Here is an 18,800-nt window from a genome sequence, read left to right on the forward strand (position 1 = left end):
TCTGAAGACAGTGGTATTGCCTTCTTATTTTACTTCTTACCTAAATTGTGAAACAGACTCTCACGAAAACCAGGTCTCAGCTGTTTGTTATACATCTCCTCCCATGTGTAGAGAACTTCATGTTAACAATGTCATCCCTCCAGGTTATTGCCACTTATATTGTCCAAGGCTAGTGGGATTTCTCTCTCCTGTTCTTGGCTGTAATGCTCAGAGGTGTCTGCCTTCTTCGTCTGAAGGCAGAATTTCTTGCCTGCCTTCTATATACTGATAATCAGTATGGTTATCACTCTAATCCAAATTATGTAGCACTTGACTCTTCCTTGAAATATGGTTTCATCTACAGTTCTTTGACTGAGGGCAGAAGGTAATCTTATGACGTATACCAAAACCTTACAGTGTATATTGACACTGAAAGCGGACAGGCTCGTTCCAGCTGGTTTAATGCTGCCTCTGTGGCAACAAATTCTTCTTGAGGAATTTAGTTTTTCTTACTAAGAAGGTTATGCTATCTTCAGATTGTTTATATGCCAAAGATGTGTCTGGAGCTGCTTTGTTTCTTGCTGTTCCCAGTGCTTTTTCAGATCTCACTCAGGGTTTGATGTTGTGAGAAAAAGTTAAGTAATATGTGATACATGTTTAATATACTAGGTGAAATAAACCCTGTAGTGCCAGCCTGTGTCCTGCTGGGCATCAATTGGTGCAGTAACAAGGGGTGAAACTGTCCATGGGGAAAATATCTGTGCTATTCTTTCTGGAAGTAGAAATTTGTAATCCAGGACTTTCAATTTACCCTCTACCCACTGTAAATTCACATTGAAAATGTCACAGCCTGGAAGAAGAGAGCACTGATTCCTTTTCCAGACTGGACAGAGGTAATTTTCTTAAAAAACAGTGATAACCTTGAGAGGAGTGCATTTTATGTGTAAATGCAAGTTGTCTGTCTGATTCTACTCTCACAGTGTGTGACAGAGCAAAGATGAAATGACTTTTGAGCTTGAGTATAGGTATTAGTCTACTGCATCTAGCTGACTCTTCGAAAGTTGCAGAAATTAGTTTTTAACTGGTTTCATAAAACTGTATTTCTCCATGGCAATTTCTTTCTGAATTTCCTCATTCATAGGAGAGAATCTGAATACGTAATCCCTTGGAATCCTGGAAACTGTAGGTGGCAGGAGGCTGGGTGGTTGTCTTCAGTGAATCTGGGTGAAGAAAGGTCATTTTACATCAGGGGAAGGATGGGAACCAAAGCGCTGAACTTCTCTTTGGACTTTGTTTACCCCATGCTTGGGTTATGAGGGATTTAATACACTCTCTGGGGCTAACACAATATTCCTCTTAAGTTGTAGTTTCCTTTTGGTTTATAAATATAATTTTCATCCATATGTGCTAAAGTACGTACAAAGGGCAATGCTGTAGCATTTCCTAATGAATGCCTTATGCGTGAGTGCTAACGTGCGTACACTGTGACCTGCATGCGAACACATTAGCTTGCCTTTCGAGCCGATCAGTTCAGCTGAAGGTCCTGGCACCCGGGCTCTTGGCAGGAAGCGCAGTGTTTGCAACCCTGCAAAGAGAAAGGGTTTGCTTCTGCTAAAATACGCCGTTACAAACCTCTGGACGTTGAGGGAGAAAATATTAGTACAGGCTAACATAGTGCATAATTAAAAAATTAACGTTAAGTTTATAAATAGCAGCAAGACCCCGATAAAAAGAACCTATGTGGCGGCCCGCCGCGGCGGGCGGTGAGGGGGAGCGGAGCCCGGCGGGGCGCTGACCGCCCGCCCTGTCTCGCCGCCACTAGGTGGCGCTGTGGGAGCGCGGGAACCGCCCGCTCGGCGCGTCCTTCCCTCGCGCTCGTACCCGCTCCCCGCGGCGGGGAGAGCTCTGCCGTGGGGAGAGCCGTGGGGCGAGCCGTGGGGCCGGGAGAGCTCTGCCGTGGGGAGAGCCCTGCCGCGGGGAGAGCCGTGGGGCGGGGAGAGCCGTGGGGTGGCACCCGCGGCTCTTTCCCCGCTGGCGAGCACGGCGGTAGTCGCGGGGTGGCTGAGCACACACCAACTCAACGCACAGACTCAATGCCAGCCGCATGCTGGGCTGCATTAAATGCAGCGTGGCCAGCAGGTCGGGGGAGGTGATTCTGCCCCTCTACTCCACTCTCGTGAGACCCCACCTGCAGTACTGCGTTCAGCTCTGGGGTCCCCAACATAAGAAGGACATGGAGCTGTTGGAGTGAGTCCAGAGGAGGGCCAAGAAGATGATGAGAGGGCTGGAGCACCTCTCCTATGAAGATAGGCTGAGACAGTTAAGGATGTTCAGCCTGGAGAAGAGAAGGCTCCGGGGAGACCTTCTAGCAGCCTTCCAGTACCTGAAGGGGGCCTACAGGAAAGTGGGAGAGGGACCTTTTACAAGGGCATGTAGTGATAGGACAAGGGGGAATGGTTTTAAACTGAAAGAGGGTAGATTTAGATTAGATATCAGGAAGAAATTCTTTCCTGTGAGGGTGGTGAGACACTGGAACAGGTTGCCCAGAGAGGTTGTGGATGCTCCATCATTGCAAGTGTTCAAGGCCAGGTTGGATGGGGCTTTGAGCAACCTGGTCTAGTGGAAGGTGTCCTTGGCCATGGCAGGGGGGTTGGAACTAGATGATCTTTAAGGTCCCTTCCAACCCAAACCATTCTATGATTCTATGAATACCTGTGGGTTTTAGGGTTTTCTTTCTGTCTCCCTATATGTAGATTTGCATACTCCGTGTTTATTGTCACAAGAATTGCATGTGTATGTTAAATAACATGGCACACTGAAAATGTCTCACGAGACGATTTTGTCACAAACAGTATTTAGAAAATAGCATTTTGGTGCATGTTTACATACACACTCTTTCATGGTGAAGATTGCTTTGAAAATTTCTGAATGGACTTGCTTTTGCATGTGGGCTTGGCCTTTGTACTCTGAATCACAGAAAGGGCACATGTCATTTTTATGGAGAAAAGTGTTGGCATGGTTTTGCAAAACCCCTTTTTGACTGATTCAGGTAAAGGTATTAGCTTTTTGAGTCAGACCATATTCTTCTAAGAGGTCAAGGCCAAGGAAGATGTAATTGCATTTTTGAGTTAAAGAAAAACTCGGACATCTGAATTCTTTCTGTATTTTTCATCTTCATGCTGGTGTTAGGCAAGTCAGATTTTGAGAGAGAATGTTGCTTTGATCTTTGGATATAGCCATGTTTAAAACATTTTAATCACAAACCAATTCAGAAAATGTTCCCAGTGACAGCAGTTTTGTCATTCTCCTCTGTTTGCACCAAAACCCATGCTACAAGTTTAGGTTATTCATCTCTCTTCAGTTCTGGGTAGAAAAGTTCAGTTTGAAAGAAAAAACCTTATTTCATGGGATCCACTTTTATACACTGGTCATCTTCTTCCAGTTTGCCTCATGTGTTTGTCTTTCACTTACTAGCCCAGCCAGCTCTCTCTTCTTCAGGGCAGACATCTCCAGCCCACCCAGGTGTGGAAGTGATGCTGCTCCACGTGGGCAGCACTGTGCCGGTTGGCTCTGACCTTCTTATTGCACCCGTGTTGGTGCAGGAAGGGCCCTGTGGGTTGTGGGGGGCAGCAGGCTGGGCTTGGGGCCACAGCAAAGAGGGCCAGCTGCAGCCTGGGCTGCCCAAAAATCAAGGGAATTGACTATCCCTCTCTGCTCGGTGCTTTTTAGACCTCATCATGGTACTGTGTCCCCTTATGAGTCTGCCAGGAGAGGAAAGACATGGACCAGCCAGGGTGAGTTCAGGGGCAGCCCCAGGACAGTCAGGGCTGAGGACTGCCTGGGTGAGCAGGGCTTGCTCAGCCTGGGAAGGGCCCCAAAGAGCCGCCTGCACCCACCCATGGGGGAGGTTGCTGAGACCAGGCAGCCTTGCTCTTCACAGGGGTACACGGCAGTAGGGCACCACGAGACAACGCGCATAAGTGAAAACAAGAGGGTCAGTGTTGGATATCAGGAAAAACTTCCCCCCATGGGGCAGGCTACCAGGGCAGGCTGTGCAAGCTCCATACTGGAAGGTTTCAAGCCCTAACTGGACACAGCCCTGAGGAGCCTGGTCTGGCCTAGGGCTGACCCTGTCCCAAGCAGGAGACCACGCTAGAGACACCCAGAGGTCCCATCCAACCTGAATTATCCTGTGTTCCTATGATTCATGGCTTCATTTGCCTCAAGTCTGCCCATTTACTTTCTTCCATATACAAGTTACTTTCTTTCTCTCACCTTTTCCATTTTCCTTTAACCTTATTTAACCATCAGACCATATTATTCTGTTGAAGGTTTATGTGAACCCCACCGGCAGCTGCAAGATGTGTTGCAGTGAAAGAGCAGTGCAGGGAAGCAACAAGGGGCCAAATGGTACAGCAAGATTTTCCCCAGTAGAGGTGTAAGGAGGGACTGTAGGGCAGCAGGGCTTTTAGGAGCAACCCGTATGGCAAGTGAATGCAGGTCCCTGACCAGACATGTCTCTGCTGAGTCAGGAGAGCTCCTGCTCTGTATCTGGGATAGTCAGGACCATTGATCACTGCGAGGAAAGACTTGAGACTGGGGAAAACGAGTAAAAACAAAGCTTCCGTAATTCTGAATAAAGTGAGATGTGGACTGAAGCTATTGGGTTCAATGTACCAAATTCTTCTCATACATGTATGATTTAAATAATGAATACAATTTTATTTATTTATATATTAAAAGCAGAGGGCAGAAAACTCATAAGCCAAGTGTTCACTTAGTCATGTTGTTTCAAAGGGTAAAACTGAAAAATTAATTTAGAACTGTTAATTTATTATTTTATCCCATTTTTAAACTATATTTGTCTTTCCTTTTGCCTGTGTATCTTAATGATATTTGTCAAATATTTTAAGGTTAGAGATGAAATCCTGAAACCCTTGAAGAAACAATAATTTTGCTGTTGGCTTCTATGGAGTCTTTTTCTACCCTGTAAGAGTAGGAGGGATCCTGGTTTGACTTTGGTCAATGCTCTGTTACAGAAATAGGCTAATAAATATTCATATTGGAAGTTTAAATCCTTAGTAGAATGGCTTCGTCAGAACAGTAATAAATAAGTCTTGCTGTCTTTGTTGTAGAGGATTTCACCCCAGTTCCATATAAGGCTCCACCACCTCCAAAACCAGAAAAAACATTGCCTCCTTATACTGGATTTGGTTCCGAAGAGGATTCTCTGTGCTCCTGTATGGGTCTGCTTCCCAAGCCTCCCCAAAAAGATTTCAAGAAATTCATGGAGAAAGACAGGTATTTCAGTGAACAATATTTCCAGCTTTTTAAATTATGTCTTTTTGTGAAGGAGATAGAGGATGCCTTTTTTTTTCAGTAAAATATGCAGCTCATCAGACTTTTAAGGGACAGGTGCATGAGGACTGACTTAGTGACATGGTAGTCCAATTTTCTCCGAACTCAGCAAAATTTCTCTTTTGAGAAGGCAAATATTCTGACCCTTCCACCCCCTACCTCCTTCCCTTCTGCTGTCTTCAGTGGGAGTTTGATGGAAGTCTTAGTCCAGGAATTAGTCAGGAATTTTGTATGCTTCAGCAGTCGAACACTGATTTGTTTTTCTGTTTGACTTTCTGGCATTTACTTTTTTTGTCTGCTGAATTTCATGCAGTTTACTGTAGCAATATTAAAGCATTAACCCTTTACTTTCCATTATGAAATGGTTTGTCAGGCAGTGGTTGTTGAGGCCTAAGTGGAAAGCAAAGTCACATGCTAGAGATTCACATGTAGAACCTCTGTAAAAGAGGAAAGCTATTACAAAAAGGCTTGGGAATGTGTTGATAGTGCATATGGCATTACTGTAAATCATTTAGAACACAATCACTTAACAAATATCCAAATAGTAAGATCATCTGATGGGCCTGATTTTGTGGAGGTATCCTAGTATATATTACTATTCAGAATTTGATTTGAAAATATACATACCTAAATGTGTTCTTCCTTTATAAATTTTCTGGAAAGAAACTTGGAGCTTAATTTGCAACTGAATTTGAATACAAATTCATTCCAGACCTGTGGCAGAGAAGTAATTTTCCCCTGAAAAATGATTCCTATCGGTCTGGCTGACTCTAGTTTGTTCTGTTAATTTAAGCTGAAAATGTTTTTTGACAAAGTAGGGAACTTTATGCCATTGCCCTTCTTGGTTCAGGAATAACACAATTAATGTATGTTACAAAACTCAGGAGAACGCATCCCGTAGTGATGAAAACTTTTCTCATACTCTCTTTTTGATTTCTTACCTCTTCTTTTGCTTTTTTAGAAGTGGCATGGAAAGTAACACACTGCGCTTTCTTGCAAAACTCGTCACAGATAGTCCTATTGACAAGGATCGGAAATTTATTATTTCCTACTTTCTAAGCGATGACACCATTTCAATATTTGAACATATACAGCAAAACACAGGTAAGATGTAGTAATGTCTTGCAATCAGTCCCAGTTGCCCTGTTTTTATTTGATTAGACTTTACAGTAAGCATTGTGCCCAGACTCAGCACTAGCAGAAGCAGGGATGTGGATTTTTGAATGCAATGGGAATTACATCAGCAGGTCTACTGCATTGTCTTACATAGCTGTATGTCATAGTAATTGATAATCTTCATCACTCAGAATAACGGTGTTCATTGTATGACAGTACTTCACAGTATCCTTTGGGAACTGGCAGTTTAATGTATTAGACTTTTATTACATTTCAATTTGCAGATTTGGTCTTTAAACATTTGCTTTTGTTGTGGAAAACATACAGGAATTGTATTGTAACTGATGATAGATAGGGACAGGAAATGTAAGACATCAAGAATGAAAGAGTAAATCCTTTGTTTTGCAAGATTGTGTCATGGTGTTCTGATACCTGTATAACATCCATTGTCTAGAAGCACCTCATGAAAGCAAAACATCTGTGATATTTTTCAACATACTTTATCATTAGTCATGTAGTGTTGAGCATATAAAGAGTGAAGATTGCCCTGTGCAAGTGTCTGTGCGTGTATATAGCACTGAACTGAATTTCAAGAGCCAGAGTACCAGTGTTTAAGTGACAAATGCTTTGTTATTTCTCAGTTGCTTGATCACATTTATCCTATTGCCGGAGCATGGTCACCCAATGTTGTCATGGTTAAATTCTTTTGACAACTGTTGTCTGTTATAGGCTGCCTCCAACTGAGGATATGAAAGGTTTTGTGATTTCCAAGCATCTTTTTATTTCCTTGGAGTGTCTAGCACACAGATGGAAGGACACAGCACTGGGAAGGATGTCAGGAAGTCATTCTGTAACTCAGAGAGACAGGGAAGCCCTGGCTAAGCATGATCCTGTTGGAGAGATTAGTGTATTTCTGTGAAGCTGACAAAACATCTGCAGAAACAGTTTCAGAGCAGTTGACATCCAGAAGTGTTCTGGCACCTCTCAACATGTGCAGTCAAAGGACTGACTCTTAAAAGCTGCTGTCAGCCTCTGATAAAACCATAGAGAGAAAAAAATCAGGAAATCACATTCTGTCAAAGACAAGAGAAAAAGAGTAATAGAAGGTTTCCTTAGTTACCATGTTGGGCTCTTGTGGAGCCTTATGACTAGCTCTTTTGACACTGCTTGAATTGCCCTATAATCAGCTTCTTGGTGCAGAGCACCTTAGTATGGTATTTCAGGCACGCCCTGCAATGGTGACCAGCTCACTGTCCTCAGTACTGACCTATTTGGTACTCCCAGCTCACAGTCTAGAGAAAAGGCTGTCCTAGGGAGGACTGTTCACTCTCCTTTGCTTCAGGCTCTGGTGGCAGCAGTTGAGTTTCTGAGGTCCAGTTATTCATCTTAGAGTTAAGGACTAAGTATTCTTGCGACCCTACTCTTCAGCTTTTCCTGAAAATGATTTCTGATGTTAATCAATTTCAGACCTGTGATGTACATCACATCCATAAAAAATGAAGGTGTGGTGAATATCTAGACCCTTCTGTATTCCTGGAGAACTCTTTCTGTGCTACTAAGTCATTTTGAGTGCCCTGCACATGAGTAGGTTTTTGGACAGGCTTGAGCCTTTTCAATGTGAAGAACTTCTAATGGCATCTCTACTTGTATCGAACTATATTATGAATGCATAAATAGGGACCTCACCCCCCAACTAAAATACAAGCAATTCTCTGAGAAATGTTTTGAAAATGTGTAGAGTACCTGCCTAGGCTTTCATGAGCTTCCATGAGCATTCCCAGTTAGCCCTGCTCCACTGCAACATCAAGATTTAGCACTGCTTATGGCAGCAGTGTCCTGTCATCATTATTTTACTAGTTTCCTGCTATCCAGTGGCCTGTAATTTATGCAGCTTCTTTTATTACATCTAAAAATACATACATTTATGTATATATTTATTATGTAATGCTGCTGTGAGCCTTAAGAGAAGCTCAGTTTTCCACTAGTGAATGACATGTTTAATTGGTATTCTTTATGTCTGGAGACATAAAGGATGCTAAGGGTACAGCTGCACTGTTAAATTAAAGAAGTCCAGGGAACAGTTTGAGTCTTGGACCCCAATCGTGTATTGCCTGTTCAGTCACTCCTGGTTTTCCTTTGCACCATTCCAACTAGACAAGGCCCCAGAGAACCTGGGGCTGCTCCCGAGGGATGCTTAACTCCAGGAAACTTTCCTGCAAGGCAGTAAGGACAAGACTGAACCAGGTTTGGCTTTCTCCACCCTTACCAGTCATCTAACCCTATCCCAGGAGGTTTTGCACACTCCAAAATTCAGGCCCTTCTGCCATGCCCAAGGGCTGCAATACATACCCTCAGTTTTATGCTGTAAAACACCACTGTGTTGGACAGCAGCACAGCCCTCACATACCTTCGAACAGTTTGAACACACAAAAATAATAGCTGTGTTTTAAGACCCCAGATTTATCACATAGCACCCAGAGCAGAGCCAGAGCCACACACTGTGCAGTGCGAATGTTAGGCTCTCAACAGCATGGGTGCCAGGCAAGAGATTGCCTAGTGGCTTCCTTTTATTTTGGAATGAGAATATATGCTGGGATTGCAGCTGGGAGCCCATTGAACTTCACTAGTCAAAAAAAATGTGAAACAATAAATGGGCAAGTTTGCATACCAACAATAACAAATGCTTTAAGACGCGTATGAAAGTCAAGGATTGGTAAATGGGTTTTTAACTTCCCTGGGATGTTAAAGTGGATGGAGTAGCTGACTTTCAGAGGTGGTGGAAAGGTGAAGTGGAAGGATGTGGCTAAGAACTGGCCATTAGACAGTTTAGTGAGAACAGCCTTGAAGACGCAGGATAAGAAGTAGGGATTGGGGGGGGGAGGTGTGTGGGGGGGTAGAACAGCAGTTGGAAAGAGGCCTGGGACTGCTGAAGTTTCTTTGTTCCCACCTTTCTTCTTTTCTTTCTTCTCTCTTTCTCTTTTCTCTCTCTATCCCTCCCTCATTTTAGTCGTGTCTGAAGGAAAAGTGAATGGGTTTCCTCGAGGTTGAGAATAAGAAGGCTTTGCAGAGGTCAGATAAGAGCAGATAGGAAGAAGGAATAAGACATGCAAAATGGGAGCGAGAAGAGCATTCAGGTGTGAGAAGGAAAAGTGTTGAAGTGGATGGGGTGGGAGAAGAGTAAGGTTGAGCACATCTTAAAGAGGAGATGAGTTAAAATAGTAAATGGTTCCCAAAATAACAGCTTGACCCTCCCTTTTGCCTACCGCTTCAAAGGGCTATTTCTGCCTTTTTATTTTTATGAATTGATACAAATTGGCAAATAAAAACTTTCCAAATCTCAGTCCTAAGATGGAAGTAATAAAGTTGCTCTTACTTTTCTCAGTCCAACAACCTGAAGGTTGCAGAGAAGTATTTCACACTGTTAGTAACACTGTGAAACTGTATTTGAAATGCACAGGGCTGGACATCTTGAAGCACTTGTTGAGATGGGGGTCAAAGCATGAGAACTTTGGCTCCCCATGTAGGAGACCACAACTCCTTTTTTGCTCAGTATAAGACCAAGCCAACAGCTGTACAAACACCTGCAAAGTCTGATCTGATCTTAATGGAGGAGGGTCTTTGGTTGTGGTGTTTATTTTGTGCTTTGAGCCTGGCTCTTGTAGATTTCCATCAAAATTTCACATCAGGTTTCAGTGTAAAATCTCTAACCTAATGAGATATTTTTTGTTGTTTTTCTTTATACCACGTGAAATGTACTAACTTGTAACATTTAAGAAACAATCATGGGACAGGTTTTAAGGTAAGTTTCCAATCTAAGTACACAATTGCAGGGAAGTAGAGAGACAAGAGTGAAGTTCCAGTCTTACAGTAACCAGTTCTGTTTAAATATTACAAACAATTGTCAGGATTATATAACCTAAAATTTCATATTTGTTTTAATATCTAGGTGAAAAAGAATGTGTTAAGATTAGAGTTACATTAGTGATTTGAATAATTTTTTTGTTCAATCTAGACCTGACCATTACCATAGTGTATTTTTTGTCTTTTGCTTTTTATGGTGCTAGTGAAGCAGTTAAAACAGACATCTGATCCAAACTGCAGTTTAATAAGTAGTTTGGGTTTCACATTCTTTTATAATTTTGACTATAAAATGCATTTTATTACACTGTTCGTCAGCCTTTTATTGAACCTGCATCACTACCTAATATGTAAGACATCATTAAATGTTGCTGAAGTATACTTTTTGGCTTTTGGCTTGGAAGCTCAAATATAAACAGGAAACGAACCCCAGGCACTCCAGAGCTGTTGCAGGGCACATATCCTGATGAAACTAACCATGTGACAGAATGTTTTCTAGAAAGCTTGGTATATGATATTACTGGAAACCAAAATGTTCTTTTAGTATCTTACATACCCTGGGGCACTGCGTGCAGTTTCCAGTGGCACGAATAAAATCATTCTAATGTGAAAAGAAATAATGTGACATACCCAACTCACAAAGGAAATAACATCGCAATTAAATTGCATTGGCAGAACAGTATGTGGAAGATAGTGTCATGTCACTCCTGCTTTTTTTTTTTCACATTGGAAAGCCCTTAAAAACAAGTTAGAATTGCAGTGCACCAGAATTCATGATCTTCGTAGAACTGTGCTATCCTAAGTTGTGATTTTTTTTTTTCCTTTTTGCTTTAACAGTTCAAGGATAATTGCCTGCATCTTACATTTTGCATCTTATGTTTCTCAAGGGTCACTCCCAAGGCTGGTGACAGGGCTATGGGAACGATTTGAAGAGGCACATTTCTGTCCCATTTAAAAGAAAAAAAGGGAAGGTGTTTGGCAGGCAATCAAATGAGACATGTCACAGAATATGCACAATGTAACTGTTGCTGTGGACACTGGAAGAGACTGTTCATTTAGCAATGAAAGGGAGGGAAGAGTATGTTATGAGACAAGAAACTCAAGGATGAAAACATATTTAAATACAAACCAGCTTGTTTGGGGTGTCTTTTGGGTTTTCTTTTGTGTTTTTTTTTTTCCCCAAGTAAAGCCACAATTAATTATTTACAATTCTGTTCCCATAGGGATACTTGGTGGGAAGTTCTTGGGAAGAGGTCGCATTAAGAAGCCTGGGCAGGAGCTCTTCAAAAGTGAGCCATCTGAATACTTCAAGGCTCAGGATCTGTTTGTTGGAGCCAGAGTTTGTTTCCATGGTCACAATTTTCTTTTAGTGGATGCTGATGAGTACACGTTCAACTACATGGAGAAGCATGCAAATGAGGTGAAGCAGGCTCTTGTTATTTTCTATTATCTTTAAAGACTGTACCTTATCTGTATATTTTTCAGAATTATTTATACCTACTTTCTTCACTCACAGTTCACAGCCCAGTGCTCTCTGTCTAGCAATGGATTTAGGAGATGCTAGCTAGGGAGTGCATGCAAGCCTGGCCACTCTTTACTGTCCATTCCTCTTCTACTTTCTCAGCATCCACTCTTATTGTGTTGGTGGTTGTTAGAAGGTATATCTCTGCCTATTCCTTCTTGAGACTGTTTATGGACCTCTTGTCTCTGAATTGATCTAACCTTTGCTGAACCTACAGATACTGTCTGCTTCCACAGCTTTCTGTGGCAGCAAGTTGAAAATTCACTGCCTGCTACGTAAGAAAAATGTGATAAAAGAAATAAGTGTCTTTTATCTGTTTTAAACCAACCTCCCACTAGTTTCAATGCCAGTTCTAGTGTTCTGGGATTTGGTGAAGATCCCTGTTCACGTTATGCACCACCTTCATAATTTTGTAAATCTCAGACGTTCTTCCACCTCAGCCTAATGCTATCCAGTTAAGAGTCTCACTCTTTTTAATCTGTCCTTGCAAGGCAACTGTGAGATGTGAAGACTGGAACAGTACACAGTACTCAAGATGTGGGCACATCCAATTTAGAGTCTTACTTGGAAAGTATATACTTGGAAAATCCTGTTATGTGCAGCTCTGACCCACTCACTCTGAGAGCCATCTCAGAATTGTGCCTTCAGGAGACCTTCTTCAGAGCTGCCCTTTTGCTTAGGTTTGCTGAGAGAACACCTAGGGAAAATATCCAGGAGGGTTTATCAAGCTATGGTCCTCTGCTCATTTGTCCAGACCTTTTGCAGATGGAGAAGGGAGAAGGTTCTTAGTGCAAGTTTTAATGGTTCCCTGTCTGCTAGCTTACCAAAGTGAGTGAACATGCAGGACTCCCAAGATGCCCAAGTAGGCCTAGCGCAGTCTTGGGGACTGCGAGTCTTGATGCCGTTGTGCTGCTGAGGCAGAGGTAGATGCAACCTGACCCTGTGCTGCCTTTGGGTCACAAGCACTGTTCTCACTCAAATGAAAAGAGTAGAGCAGCATGATTTCTTTGTAAATTAATGTGCAGTTAGCACCACCTGCCTTCCCTGAAATAATGAGGAAGGTCTGCAAAATGCTTGTTCATGTAAAATGCTACAACTGCTACATGCTTTAAGCAGTAAAATACAACATTATGTTTCCTTACTGCTGGACTGTTTCTCATCCTAGTAGAATCAAAACCAAAACTATTCTCCAAAATGCAGCGCACATCACTAGGTTGTAGATGTTCTTTAGAACTGCTGTTTGCATTGATTATCTTGGATCAAACAGGTGAGATCGTAGTTTTTCAGACAGAATGATTTTATGTTATCAAAATCTGCAAAATGGAAAGAAGCAGTGAACAGTTAAGATTCTATGGACAGTTAAGATTTTAAAACAGCCAGTAGAAAAAAAAGTTTATTCTCCCAATGATAGATGCTTTATTCACATCGTTTGAATAGAGGTCCAGAAGTAAGGACACACCTTGTTTGCCTCAGTTCATCAGGGGATTGCATACTCAAATCACAAGAACTTCAGCAATTATTAGAGAAGAGCAGAGCTGGAAGATGGTTTGAAGAAGGGGAAACAATTTTAAAATTACTATTTGTCAGTTATTTCTAAAATTAGAAAATAAATAATTTTCCTTCTGAACAGACAGAGGTTTCATTTCAGCAGAACACATCAGTATGTTTTCTGAAAACTGGTGAAAGAAATCTAGATCCAATGTTTTTCTTCTGGAAAATGCCATTTTGACCACATTTCTATAGGCTTATGTTTATTTAGATGAAATTTTGATTGGGTAATCATAGTGCAGGTGGCAAATGATTTTGCTATCATTGAAACATTTGTTTGATACCGTATGAGATATCGGGAAAGTTTTAATTTTCTGTTTCAAAATTGTATTTATTGTATTGGTTTTAAGTTATGTGGAGAGAAAAATCATTGAGTCTTGTCATTTTGATTGCCACCTGTACTGAAGGTAACTTTAAGGATCTAATTCTCAAAACTTTTCAACACTTTCAGTTTCTTTTCCAATTTGAGGAAAAAAAGGTGTATTTAGAAAATGTAAATTTGCTTGCAAAACAGAACATGTGTGTTGTGCACAGTCCTACTGGTATTATCGAGGTTTGAGGAGGACTCTCTCAAACAAGGCATCACTGTGCCTCCTTGGAAATGAATTCATCATCTCCGAAACAGTCTCAATTGTTCAAACTTTGTAGTCTTCTGCAGCACAAACACGGAGGTTGATTTTACTTCAGTTGAATTCAACATAATAACCTCTGACTTAAGCAAGACAATCAAACAAAACTAGATTGTGACTACCAGCATGTCAGCAATTACATGAGAATGGGGGAAAGCCATGCTATTCGGATACGTGATGTCTATGTAGATGTTTGGAATATGTAGTTTAGAAAAAAGATGTAAAAATAACTGCTTTGATATTGTAGAGAAGACAGGTTTTTAAATAGACAGAACACTTTGTCCGTCTTTAAATACTCTGCTGATTGATTCCTTCTGCCCACCCTTTTCTCAATCTCTGTTCCTTGCTTTTTCAGTGAAAAGCTGTGTGCTTACAGCCCAAACAATAACAGCCTGGGAGGGACTGAAAAAGTTACTATCTCTAAAACTTTTTAATTGCTGGTCTAGCTGCTCCACACCACTGCCTTGCGTGGCATTGCATGACAGGGTTGTGCCTGGAGCAGTTTTGGCGTATGCAGCAACTGTTTTCTGTAAATCTGAGCATGTTACCTGCAACCACTGATATATTTTTTAAACTTGGATCACTTTAGTCCGTCAGTGTCACAAGGACTTTAAATACCCTTTTCTAGATCCCTTTGAACTGATACAATGCTATAGACAGACTTCAGCATAATTGAGAATGAGGTCCATTCTCTCTTGTGATTAGGTCCTTAATATCAGTCATACCAAATTTCAAATAATTGCTAGTTAAAACAACATTGCTTACTGGAAGAAATGGGATAAAACTATTTTCGGACAGTTCATTGTGCTTTTAAGTTAGGTAGATGACATGTAAGGGCATATCAGATATTCATGCTTGGATTCAACCCGTATTTAATGACTAAATACGTAGATGTTTTATGCTAAAAACGGGTATAGCAGAGAAATCTTTGGTAGAGCTCTAACACAACAATCTGAATATAGGGTGGAATCTTAAGTGCTTCAGTTCTGTTTATCTAAATTTAATTTTATTTTAATGGCCTATGTTTAGAAGAAATAAGCATTCTTTTTTTACACAACAGGAAAAATTGGTTCCGGACAAATTTCCAGTCTTCTAATTCTGAGTTTGTAAAACAGCATGCTCAGTCTAATATGAAAATCTGTTCAATAGTTTATCAGAGCCAACGGTGAAAAGATTAATTTTAACATGGCAAATTTTATTAATTGAGAATTAAGTGAGATGCACCAACATAAAATGAGGACCAAGTTGTTAGAACTGTACTTTAAATGTTTCTGCTTCTGCTTTTACAATTCAAAAAAAAAAAAAATACAAAGCAAAAGTGGATGTCCTTTTATGTAGCTGGAATAAGCTTTCTGAGAGTGCATGATCTGATGATTTTTGTTTAATTTTTTATATTCTCAGTAGGAGATGATTTTTTTCAGTAGCAAGCTTCCCTCCAAACTTAACACAGTGCTGATTTATGCATTTGAAGTGAGACAATGAAGAAACTAGTAATACTTAGCAGTTCAACATTGCCCTGCATCTTAACAACTCTTGCTGGTATATAAACGGTTGGTTGCATAGAGCCATTCTCCCTAATCTGTGTCTTGCTTTCCCTTTGTAAAGTTCTCCGTGGCTGATATTAGTGTCATCCTCAAGAAACTGAAAGACATAGCCGAACCTCGTTCCCAAGAAATCAGACAGGTGTTTGCAGCCACTGACCCTGAGAATACCAAGGTGATTGAGTATGACCCTTTCAGGTAAGACAGTGGATTTTGGTTTTTAGTATTTAATGAAGGCACATTCCCCAAAAATATATAGAGCATGACTGTTTCTTGATGCTTTCTGCACATGCTAGCTGACAAATGGGATACATTTGTTTTGCATTTACTTGGAGACTGTATGTGAAAAAGAAAGTGAATCCATGCCCCAGGAAAAAAGAGAAATGCAATGGTTTCAAGTAAGCTGAAAAGCACAACTAAAATCTGTCTGCTTTTAATGGAGCTGGCACAGGGTGTTGTGAAGAAGGGCAAGTCAGCAGTAATATATACACCGAAGGCTAAAGAAAAGCCTTTCCTGAGAGTGTCAAACAAATTCATTAGTAGTTTTGAAAGAAGGAATGTTTGAGTTGGCCTCCTGAAAATGATGTTATTTGGATTTTGAATCACTGGTAAAGAAGAGAGTCTTTGCAGAACCACAGTGTATTGAAATTATAGGATGCAGTGATAAACATCTTTAGAAAGACTGGAAAGCAGTAGTGAGAGCAATGATTAGTGCTTGGATGGATAGTAATTTCAGCAGAGATAGGGCGAGTAGATACCTGGATTCTGGCAATGATCCTGATGTGGCAATGGGCAAATGTATGAATACTTGAAAGAGAACATTGTGTTCAAATGCAAGCTGATTTCAGTGTGTCACACAGCCAGAATACTTGAGCATATGAACTGTGTTGGGTACTGGTGAAGTTAATGGTGTGGAACAGAGGAGGAGATTTTACCTAGATGCATTTTGGTTTTCACAGTGGTAATATACTATGTACTTAAGAACTGTCATAATAACTAAAGCAGGTAAGTAGATGTATATTGTGTGGAATGTCATCCCTATAGGACTGTTAACCAAGGCAGAAATTGCTTCTGAAATATCTCAGAAGATATATGGATCAGCAGAAGGTTCTTTCAGCAATTCAAAGTGAAAGTAGTGAGAAATAAAAACAAGCTGGTATTCAGAAATGAAAAATAAGTGATTAAAAGGTAGGATTCAAACTAAGAGAGGCCACAGTTATTGGCAGATTTTGGTAAAAATATTTCTAGACTCAGATGTTTTACTCAACAGAAGCAGGATTCTGAATTGTTAACTGCATTAAGAAGGACAATGTTATTTCTAGAGTACGAAGTGGAGAAAATTGAAAATTAATGTATATCTGGAGAAACTTTATAGCACTTGGAAAAGGATTTTAATTTACATACACAATAACTGTTAAAATCAAATAATTATGGTTTTGGTTCAAATTATGAAATAATCGTCTGCAAAACTGTCTTCTTACATGCACTAAGAGCAGGTCAATGTTTCAGAACATTTGCATGATGAAATTGGTGGAGCACACTTTTAGAAAGGATGATTGCACTTTTAAACAGCAGGGAAAGATTTTTATTTTATCAAGAAGAGGCTCAGTTGAGTGTAAATTTAATCACAGTCATACTCTGTGCAGCTGTTTAATTTAGGCTGGTGCTGTTCTGTGGCACGGAGTAAGATATGTCTCGTTATATGGTATTGAGGCACTCGGTTTCAGCCACAAAAATGCAGTAGCCCTCTCCATGAGCGAGAGAGAAAGCACGGGAATCCATATAATACTGTGGGGTTTTTTTGCCTCAGTGCTCACCTCGGCCTGTCTGAGCACCTACTAATGGTCTAGATCCCTCCTGCAGTGGGACCGCAGGGGGTCTAACAGGAAGCAATCACACTGCCAGAGAAAGAATTTGCATCTAAAGAACATTTAACTTTTACGCTTTATAGTGATAGTAGAATTTGTTTCTGTTCATGCATATTATAACCAGTAATCTAAAGACTCTCTTTTTTTTATTATCCATGTATCTTATTTTAGAACGAAAGAAACATTTTTAATGACGAAGACGAGAGCACTTCTTTGCATCTATGAAAAGTCAAAGATATTTTTCAGTAAATAGAATATGTATTTGTCTTTCAGTTTTGTATTTCCTTGTGTACATCACTGTTTACTTTTAATCTGTCATGGCATTTCATGATTATAACTTAACTACAAATGATTATTTTTAGTACAGGCAATTATCTGTGTGACAGCTTCATAATCCTCTTTTCTTATCTTAAATACAGCTAAAGCTTTACTGTCCTCTGAATTTGGCTGTTCAGATTTCTTCCTTTCTACCTGTGTAATTTTATATGAGCTGCATTTAAAAATACACCTGTAAGTATGATGTAGTGAAGCAGAATTGTAATTATACAATTTACTTTAACTACTTTCAGAACCCAAATCTATGGCACATCATCCAGGAAACAAATACATGGCGTACACTGAAGCTATCCCCTAAGCTATCGCTAAAACTATTGAAATCTTTGTTAAAAAGACGAGAAAAAAATAACGCAAACTTAGATGCCTGTGCATCACATGGTCCTATCCAGACTGTTTTTTCTCATAAGCTACTGGCAAGACTGTTCTCTATTAGAGACAAAGAACCATGTGGGTTTAACAAAGATGCCTATCTTCAATTCAGCTTGAGAAAGAGCTCTCTTAAGCAGTTAATAACAATTTCATCTTTCTCTACCAAATTCAGATTGCAATCTGTCTTATTCTTCTAGAACAAAAAAAAAAATAGAACAAAAGATAACTAAGCTGTGGGAACAATTGCTGCAGCTTGTTTCTTTTTGTCAGGAAGAATTTAGATGTAACTCTGTTTGCGAATCTTGGGTCTCACTCGTTAGTCCCTAGCAATCACTATAATATTCCTTAATTCCCAAACGAGACAATAATTTTATTTGGGGGTGTTGGTGACTTGATTGTCACTGACTGGAGAAAATAAAAGACCTTTAAAATCCTGACACTGGAAAAATCTGCCCTGTGTGTGTAAATCCAGGCAGTGGAAATATTCAGATGGATGATGTTATCTTCATGCTTTCAGCTTTGCCAGCCCAAGCATTTAGAGTGCCAGGCTTATCAGGCAGTATTGTCCTCTTCTTTGTGTTTGCAGTAGTATTACTGCAGACTCCAGGAAAGAGGCTCCAGTTTTGACTGGATCTCTGAATGCTGCTACAATATAAACAATAATATTCAGTAAGTG

General features: G+C 40.4%; 1 protein-coding gene across 3 annotated transcripts in view; it reads left to right on the forward strand.

Moving 5' to 3' along the window:
* The window catches only part of EFHC2 (EF-hand domain containing 2), a 70,956-nt gene that overhangs the window by 29,443 nt on the left and 22,713 nt on the right, over positions 1-18,800 (forward strand). For all 3 annotated transcript variants that reach the window (XR_011050312.1, XM_068425218.1, XM_068425219.1), the window contains exons 8-11: positions 5,115-5,280; positions 6,299-6,441; positions 11,535-11,731; positions 15,616-15,749. Coding sequence is in view for 2 of the 3 variants with exons in the window: in XM_068425218.1 (XP_068281319.1) it covers positions 5,115-5,280; positions 6,299-6,441; positions 11,535-11,731; positions 15,616-15,749 (640 nt within the window). In the remaining variant the exon portion in view is untranslated. The remainder of the gene's footprint in view (positions 1-5,114; positions 5,281-6,298; positions 6,442-11,534; positions 11,732-15,615; positions 15,750-18,800) is intronic.

This window comes from Nyctibius grandis, chromosome 2 (genome assembly GCF_013368605.1).
Source record: "Nyctibius grandis isolate bNycGra1 chromosome 2, bNycGra1.pri, whole genome shotgun sequence".
Lineage (NCBI taxonomy): Eukaryota > Metazoa > Chordata > Aves > Nyctibiiformes > Nyctibiidae > Nyctibius > Nyctibius grandis.